Here is a 24,482-nt window from a genome sequence, read left to right on the forward strand (position 1 = left end):
TCATGAACCGTGTGCTGAAAATAACAGAATGGAGCAAAAGAATGGAAGTGGCAAACTCTGTTTTATGCCTATTTTAAATTCCAAATACTTCATGAATCAGAAGCTTCATGGTAGTACTCAAATTACCAAAACCGCTATTCAGTCTTCCAAAATGACCAGTGAGTTGCAAAAGAAAATCAACTTCTAAAACAACACAATTCAACCAATTAAGGCTACTGTTGGAACTTACAAAAATGCAAACATGCTGTATTCCTTCAACGTTATCAAGACAAATACTTTTTAAAAATTCTTGATTAAAATGAATTTTCTATGTTAAAGATATGGTCACATTGAATAATTCAAAAGTATTTCTGAGAAGCCGAGGAATAAAGAGATCAAAAGCATTCAAAACTGCCAAAACCTCCACTTACCAAGACACTGTTAAATTTAAATAAAGCTGAAATCATTTCTCCCCTCGAAGGAAAGTGGTTTTGAAAGCAAACAGGCCCAGTCATCCTGAGGTGAGAAGCAACGTGAACGCGTTGCTGCAGTAGGAAAAGGATATCCACCAGCACAAGCCAGAATCAAGGAGAGAGAGAGGGAGACTGGCCAGAAGCACAAGATCAGAGTCATTGGCCTGCAGCAAAACAGCAAACAATTAAAACAAGCAGAAAAAAGGAGGGAGAGGGCTTCATGAGAAAAGCAATGGCTTTGAATCTTCCGAGTTATTTCTTCTTTTACTTGAGCACCAGATTCTTACAGGAGACCTATGTTAGGTTCAATAAAGCAAAGGAAGCAGGGGCATTACGCAAGCGCTCACTCCTGTACGTACACACACCTGCTTCTTTTGCTTGCCATTTGTAACCACTTAAGACATCTACTCTTCCTGCACGGAAAACGCAGACTTTTCATTTCGGTAAAGAAAACTGCCAACTAGCCATCTAAAAGCAAACATAGGAAATTCACGTTCAAGCTGAAATGGATACTAAATTTTCTTTCTCTCACTATGAAACACTAACCAAGATTATTTTAATTTCTGGATTTATGACTTTTATTTCAAGCATCTTTATTAAAAATATTAATCATTACGCAAATTAAATCTTTTGCCTTGTTTTCCTTATCTCCCCACTCCAATTTGGCTCATTATGTGTTGGAACGGACTAAAGTCAACACTGTCCATGAAGGAGATAAATTACCCTCATTCAAAACCAGATGGAATTGGGCCTTTAGAGCTGCTTGTCTTTGGAATTTTCTGCCAAGCTGCATTACTGTTTTTCCCAGTGAACCACCTTGTGGGTGGTTAAGAACAAAAAATCTTTGAAGTACGTATCTGTAAATTACCAGGAAAAAAGATAACACAGATTTTTAAAAATGCCATGTCTATAGCTCAATTACTTGACTGAAGAACAGACTAATTTATTAAAGGCTCCAAGCATATATAATTCTGGGGACAAGACAATTCCAAATTAAGCAGTTATCTTTAGCTCACTTTCTCAATGCACGACCACAGAAGGGAGGAAGTTAAGATCGGAGCCGGCAATGCAGAGACGAACAGCTAGGTTCTGCCTATCCTGATGCCGGGTATATTCATCCTGCCTGCCCCTCCTCAGGTCAGCTGAGCAACCCTAACAAGTGATGCGGCTGCAGCCACCAGGAACCACAGCCCTGGGGGATGAGCACTCATGGCCAGGGCACTGGTCATGGGCAGAACCGGGGAATGTCGTTCACCTTGTTAACAGAGCTCAATGTCTTTAAATGTGTTTTCATGTGAAAAATATAAAAATGACACTACATAAGATTAGTATCATTCTTGGAAAAGATACGACGTATTTAACTATAATTTTTTCAACAAACTTGGATTCTAAACCAGCAGCTTCAAAATAGAAGTAGAACAGATTTTTAAGCAAGTTCGGTCAGAAACAACCCTTTAAATCAGGTGTTATTTCTTAACTAGATACTCCTCAGACAGTCGGGAATCATGCATATAATTTTGGAGGTTTTTAAATGCTCCACTGCAGGCAAAACTTTGTGGGGTGTGTGTTTTTCATCTTGTGAAAAGAGGCTCCCCAGCTTTCATTCGACTTTCAAAGGCATTTTTGGTCCCAGTACCCAAGCGAGGCTAAGGACCACTGCTTTAGAGAGTAGGGATGGTAAATTAAATGGCTTTTTTCTTTTGTTTTTAACTTGGAACCACACTAAAAATTCACAAACAGGGAGTTTAAAGAGCAGACAGACTGGGTTTAGAAGAAACCACCCACAGGGGACTCAGAAAAGGCCATGTTTGTTAGCATGCCTGCAGAAAGGGGGGCTTCTTCGCAGAGGAGGAACACAGGCAAACTCAAGCCCTCTGGCCTTCCTGTGAGAGACAAAGATGAGCAAATGGAAAGAAATTGCAAGGAAACAAAAGAACGTTTAATTTTAAAAGCAAAATGACAAGTATTGAAGAGAGTGGAAACAAACAAAAAAAACTTGGTAAAAATAAAATCTATCTAGAGAGAAGAGTTTCAAAGAGGATGCAAATGCAGAAGAAAGAGATAAAAATAATGTTCTGGGATATGCGTAACAGTGCATCCTGCTCTGACCAGGTCAGTGTCTTTAGCGTTCCTCCCGTTTCCACGAATGTATGTTAGAGGGCTCTGCCTCAGAGTTAAAAAGAATGGAATTTCCCAGACTCCACTGGAGTCACTGAAACAGTGGAGGGTCTTCAAGGATGGGTTACCATGCCTCTAGAACTTCCCCTGCTGTAACATGGCTTGTGCCCCACCAGCGTCACTGAGCCTGCTCTCCTGCTGTCCCATTGTGACCGGTGGAATGACCAAAGCCAGGCGCACCTTGGCAGTTCATCTCTCTATAGTACTGGCCACTGCTGACCACCCCTCCTTACCAAAGCTTCACCCCAGGACCAAAAATAAAAAAAAGCCATGCATGTTAAAAACAAAAGAAAAAAGCCATGTATGTTTCTACCCCCCACTGGGCACCATCCTGGTCCTCTTCTCACTGGTCTACATGTTCTTGGGTCGCTTCCATGGGCTGCAACCTTCTCTCACATGAAGATGACCTCCAACCTTCATCACCAGTTCCAATTCCAGACTAGGATTTCCAACTCTCCACTTAACACTAATGCCCTAGGCAGCTCACACTTCATCCATTATGGTCCCTTCCCTAAGTTCATTGCCTTGGGGATGGCAACACTGTCCCCAGACACCCAAATGAGACAGCAAGACCTCTCTGGAGCTCTCTCTTCTTTTCCCACCCACTTCTACTAAGTCTATCATCTGGAGTCTTTTTTTCCATTCTCTCTGCCCGATCTTTAACGCTCACCATCTCTTTTTTGGACTACTGCAAATGACTCTTCACCAGATTTCCTATCTCTAGACTCTAGACTCTCCTTTCCCAGGTCATTTTTATATTTTTATTTTTATAAGATTTTAAATAATTTCTACACCCAACTTGGGGTAAGGACTTGCAACCCTGAGATCAAGAGTTGCATGCTCTTGGGGTGCCTGGGTGGCTCAGTTGGTTAAGCATCCACCTTCGGCTCAGGTCGTGATCCCAGGGTCTTGGGATCGAGCCCCGCATCAGGCTCCCTGCTCAGTGGGGAGCCTGCTTCTCCCTCTGCCCCTCCCCGTGCTTGCGCACACACTCTCTCTCTCTGTCAAATAGATAAATAAAATCTTAAAAAAAAAAAAAAAAAAGAGTTGCACACTCTTTTGACTGAGCCAGCCAGGTGTCCCTTCCAGGTCATTTTTGAATGTCGTTCTTGAGTTCTTTCTAACAGATTTCATCATGCTACTCACCTGTGTGGCTCTGATTCCCCTTTCCTTTCTCCCTGCAGAAGACACTCTTGACACTCTTGAGCACGTCATTCTATCCTTCCCTTCTGGCCCCACGTTCCATGACTCTCCCACATACGTCCACTTATAGGCAAGCTACTCTGGGACGTTCTATCACTGCCCCCATATTTTCACGCTTCCAACTATCTGTTCCCATCAATTCTTCCCAGGATGCCTTTTCCCCAATTCTTTTCCCAGTTAATCCCATCTGTCCTCCTAGTCACAATTTAATGTCACCATCTCTGTGGAGTCGTTCCTGATTTTGGCACTAGAATTGCTTTCTCTTTCCTCTGTTTGCAGAGCACCTCTTTAAAATGGCAATTATTATTGCTATATTGCTCCTAGTTATGTGTTTGTCTTCCCTACCAGAGTGTGAATTCCTTAAACGCAGGGACAATACCTTCTTCTTCTCTGCCTCCTCAGCATGGGGCCTGCAGTGAGTACTTAAGTTTGCTGAAGTAACAGAAAAAAAAAAAGATATTCTTTGTTTGGGGAACTGTTGCTTTTTCACCTTCAACTAAATTCCTATATTGAGGTAAAAAATAATGTATACCTACATTTCTTTCTATTATTATAAATACAAACTGAAAATAATCTGCCTTTAATGATACAACAAACTACTTTAGGAACATGGTAAAGGATATGAACCATACAAAAATGGAGTCAATAACTGCCAAAATAATGTCACCAAAAATAACAGCTAAATGGTTAGAACCCTGAAAGATAAAAATAGGGGGAAAACCTGAATGTGAACGTTTCATTATAGAAATTACTATATGAAAAAGAAAAACAATTTAGCCCATCCCATCACTTTACAAAAGCCACATAACAATTTTATTCCTAATAAAACTGTGCCTAAGCACATGGAAATTTTTGTTTTGGCAGCAACAGATGTTAGCTTGTTATCTACCTGTTCAATGACGATGTAAAATTGTATTATGGAACGGCAAATAAAACATGTCATGTCCCCAGCCCCACTTAGGTCAACCACTTCAATCTCTCCCCTCTCCCCACCAAACCTACCGCCAGGGCCACTAATGAAATGGAATCCTGATCTTTCCTACTATCTGTGATGGGACATGAAAAAAAAAAAAGGAAAGGAACTGTGGAAGGGTAAAAACAAACCATAGTTGAGACATTTTAATCACAAGTTGACAGAAAATCATACCTAAAAGCTATATCTAAGATGTTGGCTATGTAAAATTTTAAAGAAATACAATGTATATACTATATAGTGGGATATTTATCTTTTTTCTTTCTAACAAAGACTAGTTCCGGTAAATTATATAAATGCAAAGCTCTTCACTAGTCTGTAAAAGTAAAATAAATGTACCCTTCAAAGAGTCAAAGATGAAAAGAGTAGGTGTATCTCATATAGAATACAGATGTACTGAAGACAACAGGAAGAAGATGAGTAAGGCTTTTAACAAACTGGACAAAGGACCTGCTTCAAGATCAAAATATGTGAAGTAAACTTAAATGGCAACCTAAGATCATTCACTCTATGCAGTGATCTGATTTACACATCCAGTCCAAAAAGACATTTTGGGTAAAAATTACTAGGTTCTTTGAATCAAGCAAAATATAATAAGCTGCTTAATCACTCAGTCATCAATCATGTTAAGTAAAACCGAGAGCTAGAGATCTAGGGGTTTTTCCAGATGTAAATGTTCTGCCTCTTCTTAGAGAGTAAAGCAGTCCTGCCCACATTGCCCAAGTCATTTCCCCATGGACACTACCTTCTCAAGGTTCTTCCATGAATGGAGTCTGCTGAATCCCCAAACACTTGGGTCCACAAGAGTCAGAGAATACTTATAACCAAATGAGACTTACGAGTGAGGAGATGTAATATCTGCATGTGTGAAGGGTACAGTTAATTCTGTTCACTTCCACATGTTTAGCCCAAGGGTTAAGGAAGAAATGAATGTGTTCAGACTGCATAACAATAAAGACAGATGTTCTTTATAATGAATAACCACTAGCGTTTTTGAGATGGAGCTAATTCCTGGGCTGACATCAAGTGGTACCTTCATAATTGGTCATATTTTAAGAAGTGCTCTGTCTAGACTTTTACTACTTTTAGGAAGTACTTAAAAAGGGAAATATTCCATAGGGGGAAGAAAGCTCAAATTGGACCTTTTTCATAAATGTCCTCTCTTTAAAAATTCATCTCAGGAGATATAAAGTAAAATCATATTTTATAGCAACAACAAAAAGGGATGGAATGGAATTATGTGGTTTTTACCCCAATAACTCTCATCACGCCTTCAATAGCTGCGAAGATAAAGTAAAGAATCCCAAGTCCGACCACCCGGTGCATGACTGTTCCTAAACGGGGCCTAAAATGAGAAAGAGGAAACAGAAAAAAAGAAAAAGAAAAAGCACTGGTAAGTAAAATGCTTCCAAATACAGTAAATGGTCCCATTTCCAACATAGAGAAGTCACTATCTAATCAAATCAACCTGTTCCACCCCTGGCCTCTGCTTCCTTGGTTTTAAGAAACAGCCTATATCCGGGGCACTAACAGGCTCAGGAGAAACGGGCGTCCTTCTCTAGTATTAGGAAGCTGTACTGATGCCCACGAAGCAACATGCTGAAGCCCCCCAGGTGCCAAAGGGTTAGCATAACCAGGTACTCACTGCAACGGCTGGAAGAGTAGCCTGAGGAAACCTAGGAGGCTAAATGCCAACTTGTAAGTGTCACTGGCAGAAAGAGCAACTTAATTCTTTCATGAACATTAATTAAAAACTGTTCTGGGAGAACTTTTGTTAGAGATAATCCACTGATTTTCTGACTTGGGCAGAAAAAGAATAGGGATATTAATTAGGAGATCGAATTCTATTCCCTTTCTTCTCTCAATGCCCCAAACAAAAGTGTTAACACACTGTAGTTTCCATTCTTTACATCGAAAAGAATTAAAATAACATTTTTGATTCTTTAAAAATATCAATGATTTGGGAAAATGCAAAGACTGTGATTTTTGTGGTGAGTAATTTGAAAACAAAACTGAAATTTCATGAAATTTGCATATCATATAGCACAAACATTTCAGCTCAAAACTCTCTTGCCAGAGTAATTAGAAAAAAAACTGATTTTGGAAAAACACTTAATGTAGTCACTTTAAAACAAAATTTAGCTAAAAATTAAACTAATATCCACAACTTATAGTTAAGACTCTATATCTGATTTAGTTCATCTAAATTCTGACCATTACAGCCCCCTAACTGGAACCTTCCAACAGCCAGAACCGTGAATGCTCTGAAGTTCGCAACTAGAACTGTGAGGTACAAGATTCCCCACAAGGACTCTGTGTTCTGTATACTGTATTAAGGCCAAAAACAAACAAACCCCCAACACCCTAAAAAGCATTTGAGAAGGAATCTCAATAAATACCCAGCGGAAAAAAGGTTTCCTGGCCAAAATCTTGCTAATTACACCAATCTCAAGCTCACAAGCATACATGCGTGCATTCAGTGTGTATTTACGGAGTGCCTACTATGTGCCAGGGACTCTGCTGGAGCCTTAAGAAGCAGCAGAACACAGGCACAGCTCCTACTCCATGGAAGTCACACCCAAGTGGGGGGAAGAGAAAACAAATCCTAACATATGCATCAAGCGGCGCTAAAAAAGGGGTGAGGGTCAGGGTGACCAAGGGTGTGCACTGCACTGGGAATCCTGACAGCACTAGCCTCCCTGGGAGAGGATGGTGAGCAGAGACAAGAGTGAGGGAGCAAACCACGCCCAGGATCTGGGGGGAAGACGCATACAGGCAGTGGCCTTTACGGCACTATGAGGAAGTGTCTTTTGTGTTTAAGGAACAGCAACAGCAAGAAAGCCAGCAGGATGGAGCAGGGTGTTCTAAAGGGAGAGTGGCAGGAGGTGAGGTCAGCCATCTAAAAAACCACAGAAAGGAATTGGGTTTACTGAGTGAGATGAGCAGAAAAGTAATGAGATCTTAGTTATGTTTAAAAAGGATCATCTCAGCTACGGCTGTGTCTGAAAAGACTGACAGGAGACCAGGGCAGATGCAGGAAAGCAGTTAGGAGTGCAGTGAAGTCATCTAGGGAAAGAAGATGGTGTCTGGACCCAGGGTGGTGGCTGTGGGAGGGAGGGGCGGGTTCGCTCTGGATGTGTCCTGACGTTAGAGCCGAGAAACTGGATGAGTGTGCCCCAGGGATGCGAGTCGCTGGAACAGAGATCTGGGTCCTGAGCCTGGGGCACTTCAGTGCTGGAGCTCAGGAAGACATAATCCAGCAGGGGTGCTGGGGAGGAGCAGCCAGGGCTCCAAGACTCAAGCTGCCACAGGGCCCGAGCACAAAGGCTGAGCAAGGCCATGTGGTTTGGCAACAGAGGTCCAGGTGATTGACAAGAGTAGTCTCAATGGAGTGGAGGCAAAACCTCACTACGGTATGTTCAGAAGAAAACGAAGGAAGTTGAAGTGGCAAGTACAGACAGCGCATCTGAGAAATGATGCTGCACAGGGATGAAGAGGAAAGAAGGAGACGCAGAAGAGAGGGCCGGCTGGGATGGAGGGAGGTTTGCTCCGGAAGATGACCGAATGAACAGCATGCTGTGGCAGTGACGCTCCTCGGGAAAACTGAGGACCCCGGAGGACACAGAGCCGGCTGCTGGAGCAGCTTCTTTGACACATGAGAGGTAATGGGATCCAGAGCACGAGGGCAGGGGCAGGACTTAAGAATGTGCCTCTCAAGAGGAGGAAAACACTGTATGTGCTCCAGATGGGGGGGGATGGTACAGATTTGGTGTCAGGAGTGCACTGAACTCCCTTCTGATGGCTTCCATTTCCTCAGGGAGAAAAGAACCAAAATCGGTTAAGATGGATGTGGGTAGGGAGTCTGAGACTGGAGGGGAGAGAAGGGGTAAAATAGTCTTCTGGAGAGTGGGAAAGGGACAATCAATTGGCAAGAAGATGTAGAAACTGCCAGGAGCACTCAGGATTCACTTAAAGTTCTGGGTCATGAAGGGAAATGAGCCTGCACTGTGGTCAGGAAGAGTCTGCTGCTCGGGTATGAGCCTGAGGCGGACAGAAAGCTGGATTTATCAAGAGAGGCTGACAGAAAGGCAGAGAGCTTCAGGTGTACACGGCTGTTCAGCACCCTACAGGATCGATGGAAGATGGCAGGATCGAAAGGCCAGAGGCCACATTAGGGTCAAAGAATGAAATGGGCTAATCTATTAGAAAAAGTAAATGGGAAAAGAGAAGGTGATAGTTGAAAAGTCAATGCTTAACATTTGCAATGATAAAGAGGGTACAGTTAAATACAATAATAAAGTCTACAAAGTGGCAGTGGGAATCAGTAACTGAGGTGAGGGGACAGGTGAGACGAGCCGAGGTGGGGAGGCGAGATCAGGTTACTCACAAGATCACCCACATGGATACTGAAATCACAGGGAATTCTGACACATGAAGTGCTGAGAAAGACAGCGAAGCAAGTACTCGGAGAGTTAAGGGATGAAGGGAGAAATCTGGAACTTGAAAGGCAACTGCAATAAGAAGACAGAGCAGGTGATCCAGCCTGAAAGCTTGAGCTTCCGGGAATTGGAGAGTTTTAAAGAAGAAGGAAGAACAAAAAAAAAGGGGCAGTGAGGATAAAGAGGACAAGCTCTTCCATGGTCACTCCCAGTGACTCACGGGCATGGGAGAGAAAAGATGGGGCCTGAGAGGGTCTGGAAAAAGTAGGGTGCTCACTGGATGGCCAGGTTTCAATGTGAAATCTGCTGACCTGGTGTTTAGTCCTCTCTCCCTTACAATACTCAAATACAATTGTAAAAGCATAACTTGGGGCGCCTGGGTGGCTTAGTCGGTTGAGCGTCTGACTCTTGATCTCAGCTCAGGTCTTGATCTCGAGGTTGTGAGTTCAAGCCCCACATGGGGCTCCACGCATGGAGCTCCATGCTCCAAAAAAAGCGTTAACTATGTGTCTAGGAAAGAGAAAATGGTTTGAACTTTAAGAATCATTTAAAATTTTCCTATCCTTAAAGCTAATTACTCATTCATCTAACTATAAAAAGCCACTGGAATTCAAATTCAAGATCTTTATTTGAGGACAGTGTAAAGTGGTCAGTACATGGAAATCCCTTAAAAACAAGTCCTTGCAGGTATTTCCCTATGGGGTTTGTATGATGATACTGAGAAGTGTCCAGTTTCACTGGTCACTTTAAAGGTCACCATAATGTAGATGGGAGGAGTCACAAGACTGGAAGCTCGGTATCTTTCCAACATGCCAGTACTTACTTCACAATGCCGTAGCCCAAGCTCACAATGATCACAAGGAGGCGAGCCAATGTCCTCTTAACCGCAGATATCAACTCCGCAAATATCAATAAACCTTGGGCTGAGGGGAGAAAAGAAAAGAATTCATTCTGTATACATCTAGAGGCCTGCTACCAAAATTCTAAATACGTATCGTCTGTAACCTCATTCGGACCCCAGATGAGCTAGCCATATTTACTTTAAAGGCCATCTAATCCAACCGATGTTTGAAAACCTCAGTGGAGGGGAATTTGTTACTCCTGGAGAATTCACCCCGTATTTGCTAGCTCTATTGGGCACAGCTTGCTTGCATCTACCTAAAAGCTGTCTCCCTCAATTTCCCTCTATTCTTGTTCTTTCCCTTGAGACTACAAAGAACCATATCCCTCTTTCTGTCCTGTAATTATTTGAAAACCATAAGGTCCTCTAGAGTTTTCTTTTTTTCCAGGATGCCATCATCATTTATTCACTTATGCTCCTACTGTGTGGTTATAATAGGAAAAGACACACCATGATCACCGCTCTCATGAAGATTATATTCTGCTGAGGAGAACTGAATAGACAGAACACAGTGTGGTGAGTGCTAGAGGCAATATAGTATCTCCCAGGACTGTGAGGAAGCCAACCTAATCCACATCTGAAGGAGGTAATAGTGGGTTCTCAGAAGAAATAACATCTAAATCAGGATTTGAAGGCCTAGTAAAAATTAACTATTTGGGGGAAATAAAGGGAAAAGCAAAATTAATGGTCCATGAAAAGGCATGGAGGAGAAAAGAGGAAAAGTAAAATATACTGCAAGAAGTCAAAGTTCAGTATGTCTGCAGCAGAGTGTAACGAGGGATGTCAAGAAAAGAGGCGGTGAGAGAGGCAGGGAAAATCACGGAGGGTTTTCAGGCCATGTTATGAGTCTGGATTTTATGCTAAGGGCAGTGGGAAGTCAATGACAGTAAATAAGCGAGTAAAAAAGCAACTGGTAAACTACAGCCCACAGGCCAAATCTGGCCCTACATCTGCCTTTGTAAATAAAGTTTTATTGGAACACATCCATGCCCGTTTGTTTACATGTTGACTGTGGCTGCTTTTGTGCTGCAATGGCAGTTGACTAGTTGAAACAGAGACTGATGGCCCACAAAGCCAAAAATATTTACTATTTGGCTTTGCAAAAGAAGTTTGCTGACTCATGGAATAAAACTGACAGCTTGATTTTATCAAGATTGCTCTACTTAACGGCTTTGAAAGGAACCAGGCTACAGGCAAGGAAAATGCTGAGGTGGCTCTTCCAGAAATCCAGGTAAGAGATGATGAGAGCACAGTGCTGGCAGTGAAGATGGAGAAAACCAGAAAGACATTCAGAAAACAGTAGTAAGTCCACCTACTTATTCTTGTTTTCAGCTCACAATTCTCCAACTTATCCACAAGGAATCAAAGGAAACCTTGTCAAATGCCCTGTAGACAGATGTGGAACTAGAGGGAGAGGAAGAGGGCGGCAGGAAGATGGCACCGAGGTTGACTGGCTCGGCCATCCAATGACAGGAATACCTGGAGGAGTATTAGGTTTGGACTAGAGTGAGTCAAGTACAAGGGCGGGAAAGGTGAGTTCCTTTTCTGCCATACAGAGACTGAGAAGTCTGCAAGGCATTCAGAAGATGGTCAGACCAGCTACTAGGTCTGCAGCTCAGGACAGACATCTGGCCAGGCGGTTAAGCTTCAGGAGGAAAACAATGGATGAACTCTCCAAGACAGAGGAACGTGAAGAGGTTTAGGATGACAAATGGTTAAGGGTGGTGTGTTTTCAAATTCTTTCATGAGCTGCTCGATCTGGACGAATTCCCTCTTGGAAGAAAGTGATTATACAACCTTCCTGGTACAGCTGGACCTGCAAAACAGGAATCTCAATGTCTTCACTGCTAGTCCTCCTGCTGTTACCTAAGGTTGTAGGAGCTGGTGGGAGGCAACCACTCTATAATTGCCTATGTTGAGTTTATTCTTCATCAGCTTCAACCTTTAAATCCTTTAAAAAAGTTTCCCATTTGTATTTTTGCAATTTGTACTTCAACCCCAAGTTCAAGGTCTTGCCTATTAAATTTCACCTCTCCATTCAGGATATCAAAACTCTTTGATCCTTCAAATGACTCCAGGTGAGAAGGGTCCATCTAAAATTATTGTCTATACCCCCAGTATTAACAACTCTGCTAACATCACATCGACCACAAAATTTTAGCAAATGCTCTCCACATATGCATAGGTCTGCAATGAACGTTAGTTGAATAATAAGGATAAACCAGCAACAAGGTCTGAAACCTGTGAGACAGAGGTCATTTAAAACCTTCTAATGCAGTGGTTCTCAATCCTAGATAAACACTAGAATCACATGGGAAGCCTCTCAACAGACCCAATTCTTAGGCCTACGCCAACCAGACTCTCTGGCACTGGTATTGTTCTAAAGTTCTTCAGTAATACTTATGTGCAGCCAGGGATGAGAACCATTGCTCCAGACCAGTGCTATCCAACAGAAGTTTCTGGGATGATGGCAATGTTCTGCACATGTGCTACCCAATAAAGTAATCACTGGCCACGTGTGGCTACTGATGCAGCTAGCACAACTGGGGAAGTGAATGGCTAATTTTACTTAAACAGCCAGATGCGGTTTGTAGATACCACACTGGACAACACAGCTTTATACTGACAAGACTGATGGGCGGTTATGTGCACGAGCCCTTTAGACATGGCTGCACAGCCAGTTGTCAGCTCACATTTCTCCATCTTGTCCACAAGAAACCACAGTAGTCAAATACCTTGAAGAAGTCCAGATATACTAAGTCAAGAAGCACAAAAGAAGTCAATCTGACATGACCTATTCTTAAGGTCCCTGTGTTGGGTCCTAACAATCACCGTTTCCTGTCCCTGCAGTGCTTTTTCTAAAGTCTAACCTCCCAGAATCAGTGCTAAGCAAGACAGCCTGGGTTACAGACTTTCTTCACACTTGGGAAAATCAGAAACAGTAGCAGCCATGTGGTCTTCTGGCACCTCTCGTTTTCACAGGACTCCTCGAAGACACTGACAGCAGCCTGCGGTTTCTCTTCCAAGGCTTTCTCGTGTCATCTCAGACAGAAGGCTTAAAGTCCCTGAGGATGGCAAGTGGCCTCTTATCCCTTCATGTTATCTTAGGCTGCTGTTCCTCACTGACGTTAAGGCCACCCACAACCCTCCCTAGACAAGAGATGACCACCACTAAAAGCAAAGGAGCTCAACTCCCTTACTTAATATTCAAGAATGCTCTCCTCCCCAGCCATAAGCAGCAGCCTCACCCATTCTTCACTATTTGGTTCAGAGCGTGCGCGCGCGCGCACACACACACACATCACTAAAACCTCTCATAGTGGAATAAGATCTCTAATATGCCTCCCTGGATATTTGTCCTTTCTTTCTTCTCTTGAACATAACCTTTTATTTTGGAAAATTACAAACATTCCCCAACATGAAGAAAGCAGTATAGTCAACTCCCCTGTACCCAATACTCAGCTTCAATAATTATCAACATTATGCCTGATCGGTTTCATCTGTATTCCAACTCACTCTTCTTTTTTTTCTGGAGTATTACAAAAATAAATAGCAGACATAACCACACCCTATGAAAATCTGTACAAAGATCATTTTAACGGATCACTCAGAAGCACACTCCTGAGTGCTTTCAACCCTTTCGAGCTACCTCCCTTTCCAAAGCTTCGGCAATGCAATTGTACTTGACTTTTCTGGCCTTTTTGCACACTACCTTCTAGAAATCTGGGGCATACATCGGAGATGCCCAACTTCCTGCCTTCCCCGTGTAAGCCGTGAGGGGCCTCCAACGGTCACGTGAAGTTCTCTGTGAGAGTGAGGAGACAGAGAACACCAGACGGCTTACAGGCACCATCCATCCCCGCACTACTGATTTTACTCCCTGGGGTCAAATGTTCCTTCTTTTTTTTTGGGGGGGGGGAGGAGAAAGGAGAAGAAAGAATAAGGGGAAAACACAGAGAAATATGTTAAAAGGATCAGTAGCACCTAAAGTGCCCCTGCCTGGAACTTGTGTTGTTTTAAGTCAATCACTAGAATGGGAGTTTTCTTTTCCCCAGGAGGAAAGTGAGGGAAAGCAGGGGAACAGAAAATGAGGACAACACATCCACTAGCCTAGATCAGAGCCCCACTTTGACATCCCCTTCTTGGCTCTTGTCCTCTTCATCTCAAATGCGACTGTTCCCAAACCACTGTACAAAGGAGGCCTCCCACAGCTCTGCTCACAAATGCTAGGGGCCTCCTGGATCATACTGCATTTATGGAGAGAGTCACAGCTTACTTGATAGCCCAGTGCTGCTGATGTTCTGATATTCAGAATAAAAAACTGCTTTTTCAAGCATTCCCAGGAAAATAACAGCTGCAATCCAGAACTGAATTCTTAATATATCTTTCCAATAGCAGGCAGACCACATCAGCCAGAGTACGCCATATAAAATATAAATGATGCACATCACCATGTAAAACTGGAGGAAGAAAAGCAGTTTTAGTCAGTTAAGGCTTGTGATCATTTGAAAATGGACATTTCTTCATTCAAGTATCTAATCTTTTATTTTCCTGTCACTCTGGGACCAGAAATGGAGGGTATGCCAAAGCATTAGCCACTAAGGGATACCACTACCGAATTCTTTAAATTGTTAATGTTTCCAATTAGGATACAAAATTCATTCTTTTTTTTTTTTTTAAAGATTTTATTTATTTATTTGACAGAGACAGCCAGCGAGAGAGGGAACACAGCAGGGGGAGTGGGAGAGGAAGAAGCAGGCTCCCAGCGGAGGAGCCCGACGTGGGACTCGATCCTGGAACACCAGGATCACGCCCTGAGCCGAAGGCAGACGCCTTAACGACTGCGCCACCCAGGTGCCCACAAAATTCATTTTTAAAAAAGGAAAAAATGATGAGAAATACTCACAATCATCAAAGGCCAATCTGATGCAGAAATATATCCATGAGGCCCAATCATAGAAAGAGAAACTGGTGAAGATGGGGATAAAGAAAATAAGAATTAAATGACCCATTAATCTTTTCCTGTATTTTTAAATGTAAGCTCATTTCCCAGAAGGCTCTAAGAACACAAACCGAGCTAACAAATGCTGAATTTTTACTTAGCACACACAAAGTATTGGATAATTACTAGTCATTGGCATGTGATCTCATCAAGATACCTTTACTTGTATACATGCCGTTGTCAAACCTGTGCCAAAATCTGATCTTACGCAGACAGCAGAGCAGTACTGGCCTTTGACTGGCCCCATCCTGAGTCACTGACCTCACTGAGGACTCTGTCTTCTTTAGTGTAATTTACCGGATTCAAGCATCTAGTTGGGGTTTTTGTCTAAGACAACAATAATAAACAGGGTGCCAAACACAGTACAAAACTTACAGGTCTCAGTAATTGCTCCAGTTACTAACTGGTGGGGTCTTAAAACTCCCTGCTGGAATCAGGGGAAAAGACACGATACCTGGGAAGGTGGGAGGAACGCACTAGCCTAGGTAGCAGAATGGCTCCAATGTCCCTGGCTCTCTTCTCTGGCCCATTATGTCATTTCTGGGAAGAGACCCTACTTCTCACTCTTCTAGAGCAGCCACCTCCACCAGCCTCCCCTGTGGTACACCAGTTCTGTGCCTCCTCTGAAGCAATGCCTATGTCAGCTCAGGACTTTCTGCCTCCTCACTGGACTGGGCAATGCCTGGCTTCACCTCTGTGTCCCTAGTGGATGAATTAGAGCAATTTGCAAATCCGCAGCACCCTCACATGCTCTTGGCTACTACTGGTCCAGCAGACACTCACTCTGGAAAATGACAGCCAAAGCAAGTCTAAGATCTCTGAAAGCATTCATTCTCTTAAAAATTGCCTTTTGTAAGCCCACTCTTGCATTGGGCACTAGGAACCATATAGCTTAATGAGACACAGGGCCTACCTTGGGGGCCTAGGGGGTGCGCAGGGAGCTCACAGACCCACAGAAACCACAGTTGGCAGATAGGCTACTTCTACTCCTAAGCTACAGACAGATGCTTTAAAATAAATTTAAACCCTTGATAATGGCCATTTTCATGAGACAGAATATAATCTACTTCAAATACAATTAAAATGTTGCCTACTCATTTCTATATTAGAAAATTCTTTTTTAAATCTGAAAGGATGAAGAATTTTATATCCCACTATAGTTTGAAATTTTAAAAATTTACCTTAATTTTAAATTTCCAATCCATTAAAAAATAAATATTACAGATAAGATAAGCATACAGTTTTAAGTCCCCCAGATAAACAGATTATTTATTTCTGTGATTAACAGAAGTTAATTTTTGAAATTAATTAATCTACATTCAGAAAATACAGATTTGGGTCAACGACAAAAAAACAGAACACAGTAAATGCAGACAGCAAACATGCGTGCAGTTTAACTATACCATTCAAATTCCATCTTGCATCTGTTTTTTCCGTTTTAATAGAAACAATAAAGATATGAAACCCATCTCTCTGTGTTCTGGCTACAACATCCTGAAACAGGAAAAAAAAAAAACCCTTTATGTTATTTTTAAAAACTGCTGTATAAGCTATAGTTAAAAAATTGTTCACCACATTGTAAAACAACTTTTAGTAATTGAATTGGGTTACTTTTTACCGTTTTAAAACAATGAAAAGAAATGGTAGGCAGTGGAAGGATAGTGGATTATGGAAGGATTTCGCCCATTTTCCCCCCATGGTCCTCTCAGACCCAAAGCAATGAAGGAAGAAAAAAGCTTTTTCTACTATTCAGTTTTTCCTCTTTTAATATTTTTAAAGGATCTCCCCCAAATGCTATCATTCTATGTTTTACTTAATAATACCATTCAAAGATTTTTTCTAATATTACTCTTTCCGTATTTTACCCTAATATCAAGCATTCACTTGTTAAATTTGGGTGTCTTAAATTGAACTGGGGGAGTAAGAAGTCAGGTAACACTGTTAGAAAGACTGTACAGATTCAGTACATAGGTTTAATTACTGAAATTCCTTAAGATTTATGCTACTAGCAGTCCTGCTGGGAACGAAATTACCCACTGTAATGCCTAGAAATGCTCAATGCCCCACATAACCGGATCAAACTTTTCACATTCATCCTTCCAGAATATTTCCTATCCTTCCCTTTCATTTCCTACTCCTGCAACCTGCAACAGAGTCTGTGCTCGTTTGTCCCAGCCACTCCAGAGTGGATTGCCTTTCCACTATGAAACTCTCTTTAAGATCACCGAAAAACTTAAGGAACATGAAGAGTCAATGGCATAAAAGGAAATGTTAAGCCCTCCTAAACCCACCTTCAGTCCCTACACTCAACTGCTTCCAACCCTTTCCACGTCTTGGTCTTCTGACTTGTAGGAATTCCTCCAAATACCAAATTCTCTCTCCCCTGGTGCTATGTTCATGGTTTTTATTTCTATACATCCTTAATGATGATCCAGACCAGCCCATTGTTACGCTAGGCATTTGAAAGAAAGGCTGCAAAGAAGTTAACCTTAAATTACAACTTCAAAGGAATTTTTAAACAAAGTCAGAAATAAGTATATACAAAATTCATATAGACACACATAAAAAATATACTATTTGAAATAATGCTTCTTTTTTCTTCCCTGCTTCTAATCACCCTACTGTATATTGCTCTCCAAGTATCTGTCCATCGCAGACTCTTCTCAGGCTTACCAGAACTTGTATACATTTGATTTAAAGACAAATAAAATGACTTACTGTTGATCTTTCCTGGTTTGAAACATTTCTGGTATTTGTAATTAGTTCCTTATTCTGGAAAAAAAGAATAAAATAATTCCATTTTATATTGGTGCGTTTCTATGGGGGAAAACTGCTTAAACAATTAAGAAAAGAATGTTTTGAAAAAAGTAAAGAATCAGAGAACACATCCCTAGTAGCCCAAACATGAGTAACAAAATCCTACTTTTGAAAAATTACTTTTTAAATCAGGATAGTGGTTACCTTGGTGGGGAAAGTATTAGGAACCAAAAGGTGGGAGGTGGGGGTGGGGGGTGGGGAGTTTTAGGTGCTAAAATATTTTGTCCTTGATCTGGATCTATATTGATGTGTTCGGGTTCTGAAAATTCATCAAGCCATACGCCTCTGATACTTACGCTTTATGTTTATTACACTTCAACACAAATTTTAAAAACACCTTTATTATTTTCACTGAAGACATATTTTCATTTCAGAATTTACAGAATAAAAATGTAAGTTACAATGACCCATAGTCACAACCCATGGATGACTGCTGTTAACATTTCAGAATCAAATCTTCCAGGCTGGGAGGAAGTAAGTGCAAAAGAGAGGAGAGAGTGTTCAAGTAGGTTAGATGCTGATAAGTCAAGTAAACTGACAGACCTTTAGTACCAGAAACCTTGACTAGCTGTTCTGATGGAATGATGGGGGCAAAGGTCTCACTGGAGTAGATAGAAGAGAGAATGACAGAGGAACTGACAGCAGACCAGGACAAGGTGATGAAAGGGTTCTTTTTTAAGGGTGTTTCTGTAAAGGGTACAATGAAATGGAGTAGCGGTGCCAGGATCTTGCTTGTTACATACTATTACACATACAAAAGAACTGCACCAGACATTAACAAATTAAGCACCTTTCTTTATCAAAATACTGATAAAATAGAATTTAAGTTAATACTTGTATTCACTGAGAGTAAAGTACATTCTATTTTGACATGGCAAGACAGATACTCACAGTCAGCGAGGGAAAAACCTGTAAGTCACTGTTGCAATCTAAGTTTTCATATTTTGTTGTCCAACATTCACCGTTCTTTAAATAATGGCCACAAACGTCTTCATCAACACTCAGATCCTGTGTCTGTGACAGCTCCTCCTGCCCAAGGTAAAATTCGATGTTATAATTTATCTCCACACTTCTTATTCAAGAAGATAAATAAAACTTCGCATATAAATGGTATCAAAGATTCATCCAGTTTGGAGCACTTGAAAACATGCAGAACAAAATACCAAAAAGAAAAATGTTTTGGATATCATTTTAAGTATGACAAGGTCATCATAACATGTTAGCCACTCCAAGGCGCTCAGATACAATAACACATAATACAAGTATAACCTTAGAGGAAGAAAAGTGACTAAGGTATATTACCACAGGAAATGGTTCATAGAGAAATAAAAAATACTTTGTCCTGAGGCTACTTTCATTTTATCCCATGTATGAAAAATTTTACCGAGAAAGAAAAGCGGCATTTAACTACAAGAAAAGCTAAACCAAAGACAGATTAATAAAACTAGGCTTCTAATGGTGGCTTCCAGTCATCAAGAAAAGGTCAAGCTGGCTTCTCCTGGCCAAACAGGAGACAATTTGAGCAAAATAAATAAAAAACCAGTAAGAGATTATAACCCATGTAACAAAGTAAAAATCAATGCATCTATGCTGATGATTGCTCAGCTGAATAATTAACAGGTAAGATAAGAGGCAAAGAGAGAGCTCATCCTGATGGCAGAATGTTAACAAAGCAGAAGAAAAGACGGAATTAGAAAATCACCATTTAGCAATCATCAGAGCAGTAACTGATTCATTAGGCAAGAATCAAAAGATATTAAAACAAGCATTGATGAAAAATCAGGATATTCACATACAAATACAAAGTATTTCCTCACAAATTATTGTTAACAACAAAGAGAAAAGTAGTAACTTTATAGTGGAGAAGCCTGGTAGAAACTTCCTTAACCAACTGATCAAAGTTAGCATTACCAAAAATGGGACAAACCAGAACTCTCCAGTATGCTTGCCAAAAACATAACCTGAACCAAATCATGAGGAAATATCAGAAATATTGGGGGGCGCCTGGGTGGCATAGCGGTTAAGAGTCTGTCTTCGGCTCAGGGCGTGATCCCGGCGTTCTGGGATCGAGCCCCACATCAGGCTCCTCCGCTATGAGCCTGCTTCTTCCTCTCCCACTCCCCTCGCTTGTGTTCCCTCTCTCACTGGCTGTCTCTATCTCTGTCAAATAAATAAATAAAATCTTAAAAAAAAAAAAAAGAAATATTGGAATTGAGGGACATTTTATAAAAACAAATGGCTGTACGCCCCAAATATATCAATGTCAGGAAAGACAGAAAAAAAAAAGCTGCAGAAATGCAGTGTGATCTTGGATCAGGAAAACAATAAAAAACTGCTAAAAAGGATGTTTGGGGGACATTGGCAAAACTTTAATAAGATCTGTTTGTTAGGGGTGCCTGGGTGGCTCAGTTGGTTAAGCATCTGCCTTTGGCTCAGGTCATGATCCCAGGACCCTGGGGCCCTGGGATTGAGTCCCACATTGGACTCCATGCTCGGCAGGGAGACTGCTTCTCCCTTGGCCTGCTGCTCCCCTTGCTTGTTCTTGCTCTCTCCCTGTCTCTCACAAATAAATAAATAAAATCTTAAAAAAAAAAAAAAGTCTGTCTACTAGATAACAGTTTTGTATCAATGTTAAATTTCCTCAAGTTTATCACTGTGTAATCTAAGTGAGTATCTTTGTTCTTAAGAAACACACACTGAAGTATATAGCGTGAAGGGGCAAAATATTTGGGGATAAAGTCACAAAGGCAGTATTTGAGGAAAATGGCACCTTTCATCCCATATGGAAAGATAATACAGATAAGAATATGGAAACCCACGCATCATTCAAGCTAGGAGCCCACAAGGAAATGGCTGTGAGCAACTATCAGAACTGTCAAAACACACACTTTGCTGAGGGACACGGGAGCCCAGTGGACACCCCAGGGGCAAGAGAAAGCCTAGCCTGACCTTTTTCCTCCTCTCACATGCTCCCTCTCCTTTTCCTGGGGGTCTCCTTTCCTCTCCTCACCTCTCTGAGATCTGCTTCTACTCACTAAAGCTACTTGGCCTCCCTAAAGTTCTAGGTGCCCTATAACTAATTTTTTGAATGAAGTAAAACTTTTACATTTCTTCCTTAAACTACGTTGATTTTTATTTGTATGTGACCCACAACCCCTTTATTGATGGTTTCTACATGTCTGACTTAAATATTTATTAACATTTTTCATAAGACAAAAGGAAACTAAAAGATGTTTCCTTCCCAGAACGCATATACTTTGATATAATTAAAGCATTTCTTGCCTAAGTCCCAAAATAAATCTGTGGTACTTTTAAAACTACAATCTATATTTCTGGCCTCCTCACCTAATGAGCTAATAAATCTTTATACTCATAATTTTTCCTTCATAGCTTTTTATACATTAAAAAGTTGCATTTTACTTACCTCCAGCTTAGAATATTCATTTTGACAGGTATAATGGTTCAAATACCACTCTATGGTAAACTTCACAGGCCCAGAGCAACTGAATGACTTAACTGTTTAGAAAAAGAAAGTCTCATTTTATAGTCATCATATATATACTCCAATATAAGCTTAAGGTTTTGAGAATGCAATTTAAAATAGGCTACTTTAATGAAACGGTGAATAAAATATTACCTAATTTCTCCCAAAAGTCACTGCAAAATGAGATAAATTCATTAAATTAAATTATTATAGTTAACCAAAAGTTGCTATATTACTATTCATTTAATCTCTGTATTAAATCTAGAGTTAAAAAACAACTGATTAGCCAAATATGTTTCACTGCTTACTCTAAAGTCACTCTAAACTGTTCTCTTCACTGACTTATCCATTCAAAAAATACTGAGTGAGCATCCCTTGTGTGTCAGAAAGAGACATAATGGTAAACTGAAACAATCCCTGTCCTTGATATAAGAGGTACTGGAGAGAGGAGGGTTAACAATTAAACAGGCACCTTTGATAGAGTTAGGGTCTGAGAACAGGGGGTCAAGGGGAGCCCTGGGCAGGGCACCTAACATAGTCTAGAAGAACATGAAGAAGGAGTACCAATAGGCTTACTAGAGGAGAAGGCCTTTAACGTGAAGAGCAGGAATTAGCTAGGTGATGAGGAGAGTGGAACAGTATATGCAAACGTCCATGACCCTCTGAAAATAGTTTGCTATGGTCAGAACACAGATTAGGGAAAGGGGGAAGAGCTGAAGCTGGGTAAAAGTGCTGGAGAAAAGTCATAAGGGGTACTATGCTCTGCTAAGGAGTATTCCTTTATTTTGAATATTACAAAGCACTACTATATGTTTCAGGCAGGAGGGTAACATGATTAGACAGACTGAAAAGGATTAAGTCTAGAATTAGAAAAAGCTCTTTTGGGAGTGTTATCACAACATGGCAGTTGGCTTCCCCTAGAGTAGGTCATCAGAGAGAGAGAGAGAGAGAGAGAGAGCGTGCAAAGAAGAAGCCACAGTATCTTTGATGACTTAGTTTCAGAAGTGATATGCCATTAGTTCTGTCACATTCTCTTGGTCAGACCAACCTTGATATAATATGGTAGGGACTACATAAAGTCATGAAAACCAGGAGGCAGGGATCACTGTGAGCCATCTTGAAGACTGGTAACCAGAGGGAACCCAACCTGAAGCTAAGACTGGTAGAATTTCTGGGGGAGAACACCCAAGAGTTGGGAGCTGCCTAGAGAAAAAGTAAACGAAATCTGGACAGGGATATCATTGAGCCTGTCTGCATAGCACCCAGCCCCTGCATAGAAAGAAGTCCAATGATTCTCAGAGGTTACACAGGGCTGGGAATTAGTTGAGTTTCCACTAACCAGAGTGGAAAGGCCTCATTAAATATACCAAGCACTGGGGAGAAATGTAGCAGGGTCACACCTTAGAAGTGGTGCTAAGTTAGCCCTACAGTAAAGCTACTCCACATCCACCCTAAAAGAAATTAAACATAAAACTGGAAAGGATCAAACTGACCCAAAAGAAACTCCTGTCTGCCAGAACAAAATTGTTAAAGCAATACAACATATTTTAGCACTTAAAAATGTAACAGTCATGGGGCGCCTGAGTGGCTCAGTCAGTTAAGGATCTGCCTTGGGCTCAGGTCACGATCCCAGATTACCGAGATTAAGCCCCTCGTCAGGCTTCCTGCTCAGTGGGGAGTCTACTTCTCCCTCTCCCCCCCCCCACTTGTGCTCCCTCACTCTTTCAAATAAACAAAATCTAAAAAAAAAAAAAAGTAACATTCATGACTTCCACCATCCAAACAAAAGCTAGATATAAAAAGCAGAAAAAGTTGATTCATAATCATGATAGATTAGCCATTATGACAAAGGTGGAAATGACAAAGATGATTAGCAAAGAATATTAAAACAGCTATTATAAATATTTTCCACATGCTCAATGATGTAAAGGAAAATACGAAAATACTGAGGAAGGAAAGAAGATATTTGAAAAAAGGAACCAAACTTCTAGAGATTAAAAAAATACAATATTCAAGTAAATTCATTGTATGAGATTAATAGAGATTAAATGAAATTAAATACTGGACAAGAAAAGATCACTGAACTTGAAGACAAAGCAATAGAAAGATCCAAAATGAAGCACAGAAAGAGACTGAAAAAAATTAACAATGACCTGTGAGGCAATATCAAGCGGTCTAACATAAGGGCAAATGGACTCCCAGAAGGGAAGGACAGAGAAGTGGAGAGAGTATCTAAATCCACGATCAATGTAAGAGATGAGATTTTTTTCAGTGTAGCTATATAGTTGTTCCAGCATCATTTATTGAAAAGACTATCTTCTCTCTAAAGAACTACCTTGGCACCTTTACTGAAAATCAACTGACTTTACAACATGTGGGTTTATTTCTGTGCTCTCTGATCTGTCTCATTGTTCTGTACGTCTACCTTTACACCAATACCACACTGTTAGGATTACTGTACCTTTACGTTAAGTTTTGAAATCAGATAGAAGTCTTTCAACTTTGTTCTTTTTTAAAAATTGCTTTGGCTAATCTAGGTTTTATTGTTATTTGTATATAAATTTTAGAAATAGCTATTCAATTTCTACATTAAAGTCAGCTTGGATTTTGACAGAGATTAACTGAATTTATAGAACAATCTGGGGAAAACTGACAGTATAATGTTATAGATTTTTCATAGATGCCTTTACCAGCTTGAGGAAGTCTCCTTCTATTTCTAGTTTTAGAATTCTAAGAGTTTTTATGGGTGTTGTGTTTTTTCCAAATGCTTTTCTGTACATATTGAGACGATCATATAGTGTATTTCTTTTATTCTGTTTATACAGTGAATTACACTGAGAGATTTTCGGCAGTGATTCCACAAGCCTGCATCATGAACGGGGTAGCAAAAGAGGGGTCACCTATATGAAAGCCAGATGCCTGATCCACCACACGGCATGGACACATATCCAAGGGACTAATTCTTGGCTTTGCAGGCACTAAAATCTGGTTCTGTGAGAACACAGAGCCTCAGTCTCACTCCTTCACCGCACC

General features: G+C 40.9%; 1 protein-coding gene across 2 annotated transcripts in view; it reads right to left on the reverse strand.

The window, feature by feature from the left end:
- The window catches only part of TMEM87B (transmembrane protein 87B), a 47,472-nt gene that overhangs the window by 17,320 nt on the left and 5,670 nt on the right, over positions 1 to 24,482 (reverse strand). Inside the window, exons 3-11 of one of the 2 annotated variants that reach the window (XM_057309209.1) lie at positions 21,390 to 21,481; positions 18,857 to 18,994; positions 17,867 to 17,920; positions 16,552 to 16,642; positions 15,053 to 15,114; positions 14,423 to 14,606; positions 10,069 to 10,168; positions 6,058 to 6,151; positions 541 to 616 (exon numbers count right to left, since the gene is read on the reverse strand). In XM_057309209.1, the coding sequence (XP_057165192.1) occupies positions 541 to 616; positions 6,058 to 6,151; positions 10,069 to 10,168; positions 14,423 to 14,606; positions 15,053 to 15,114; positions 16,552 to 16,642; positions 17,867 to 17,920; positions 18,857 to 18,994; positions 21,390 to 21,481 (891 nt within the window). Of the gene's footprint in view, positions 1 to 540; positions 617 to 4,452; positions 4,529 to 6,057; positions 6,152 to 10,068; positions 10,169 to 14,422; positions 14,607 to 15,052; positions 15,115 to 16,551; positions 16,643 to 17,866; positions 17,921 to 18,856; positions 18,995 to 21,389; positions 21,482 to 24,482 lie in introns of both variants that reach the window. The other variant, XM_057309208.1, reaches the window with a different exon arrangement.

Source organism: Ursus arctos, unplaced genomic scaffold (assembly GCF_023065955.2).
Source record: "Ursus arctos isolate Adak ecotype North America unplaced genomic scaffold, UrsArc2.0 scaffold_8, whole genome shotgun sequence".
In the NCBI taxonomy this organism is placed as follows: domain Eukaryota; kingdom Metazoa; phylum Chordata; class Mammalia; order Carnivora; family Ursidae; genus Ursus; species Ursus arctos.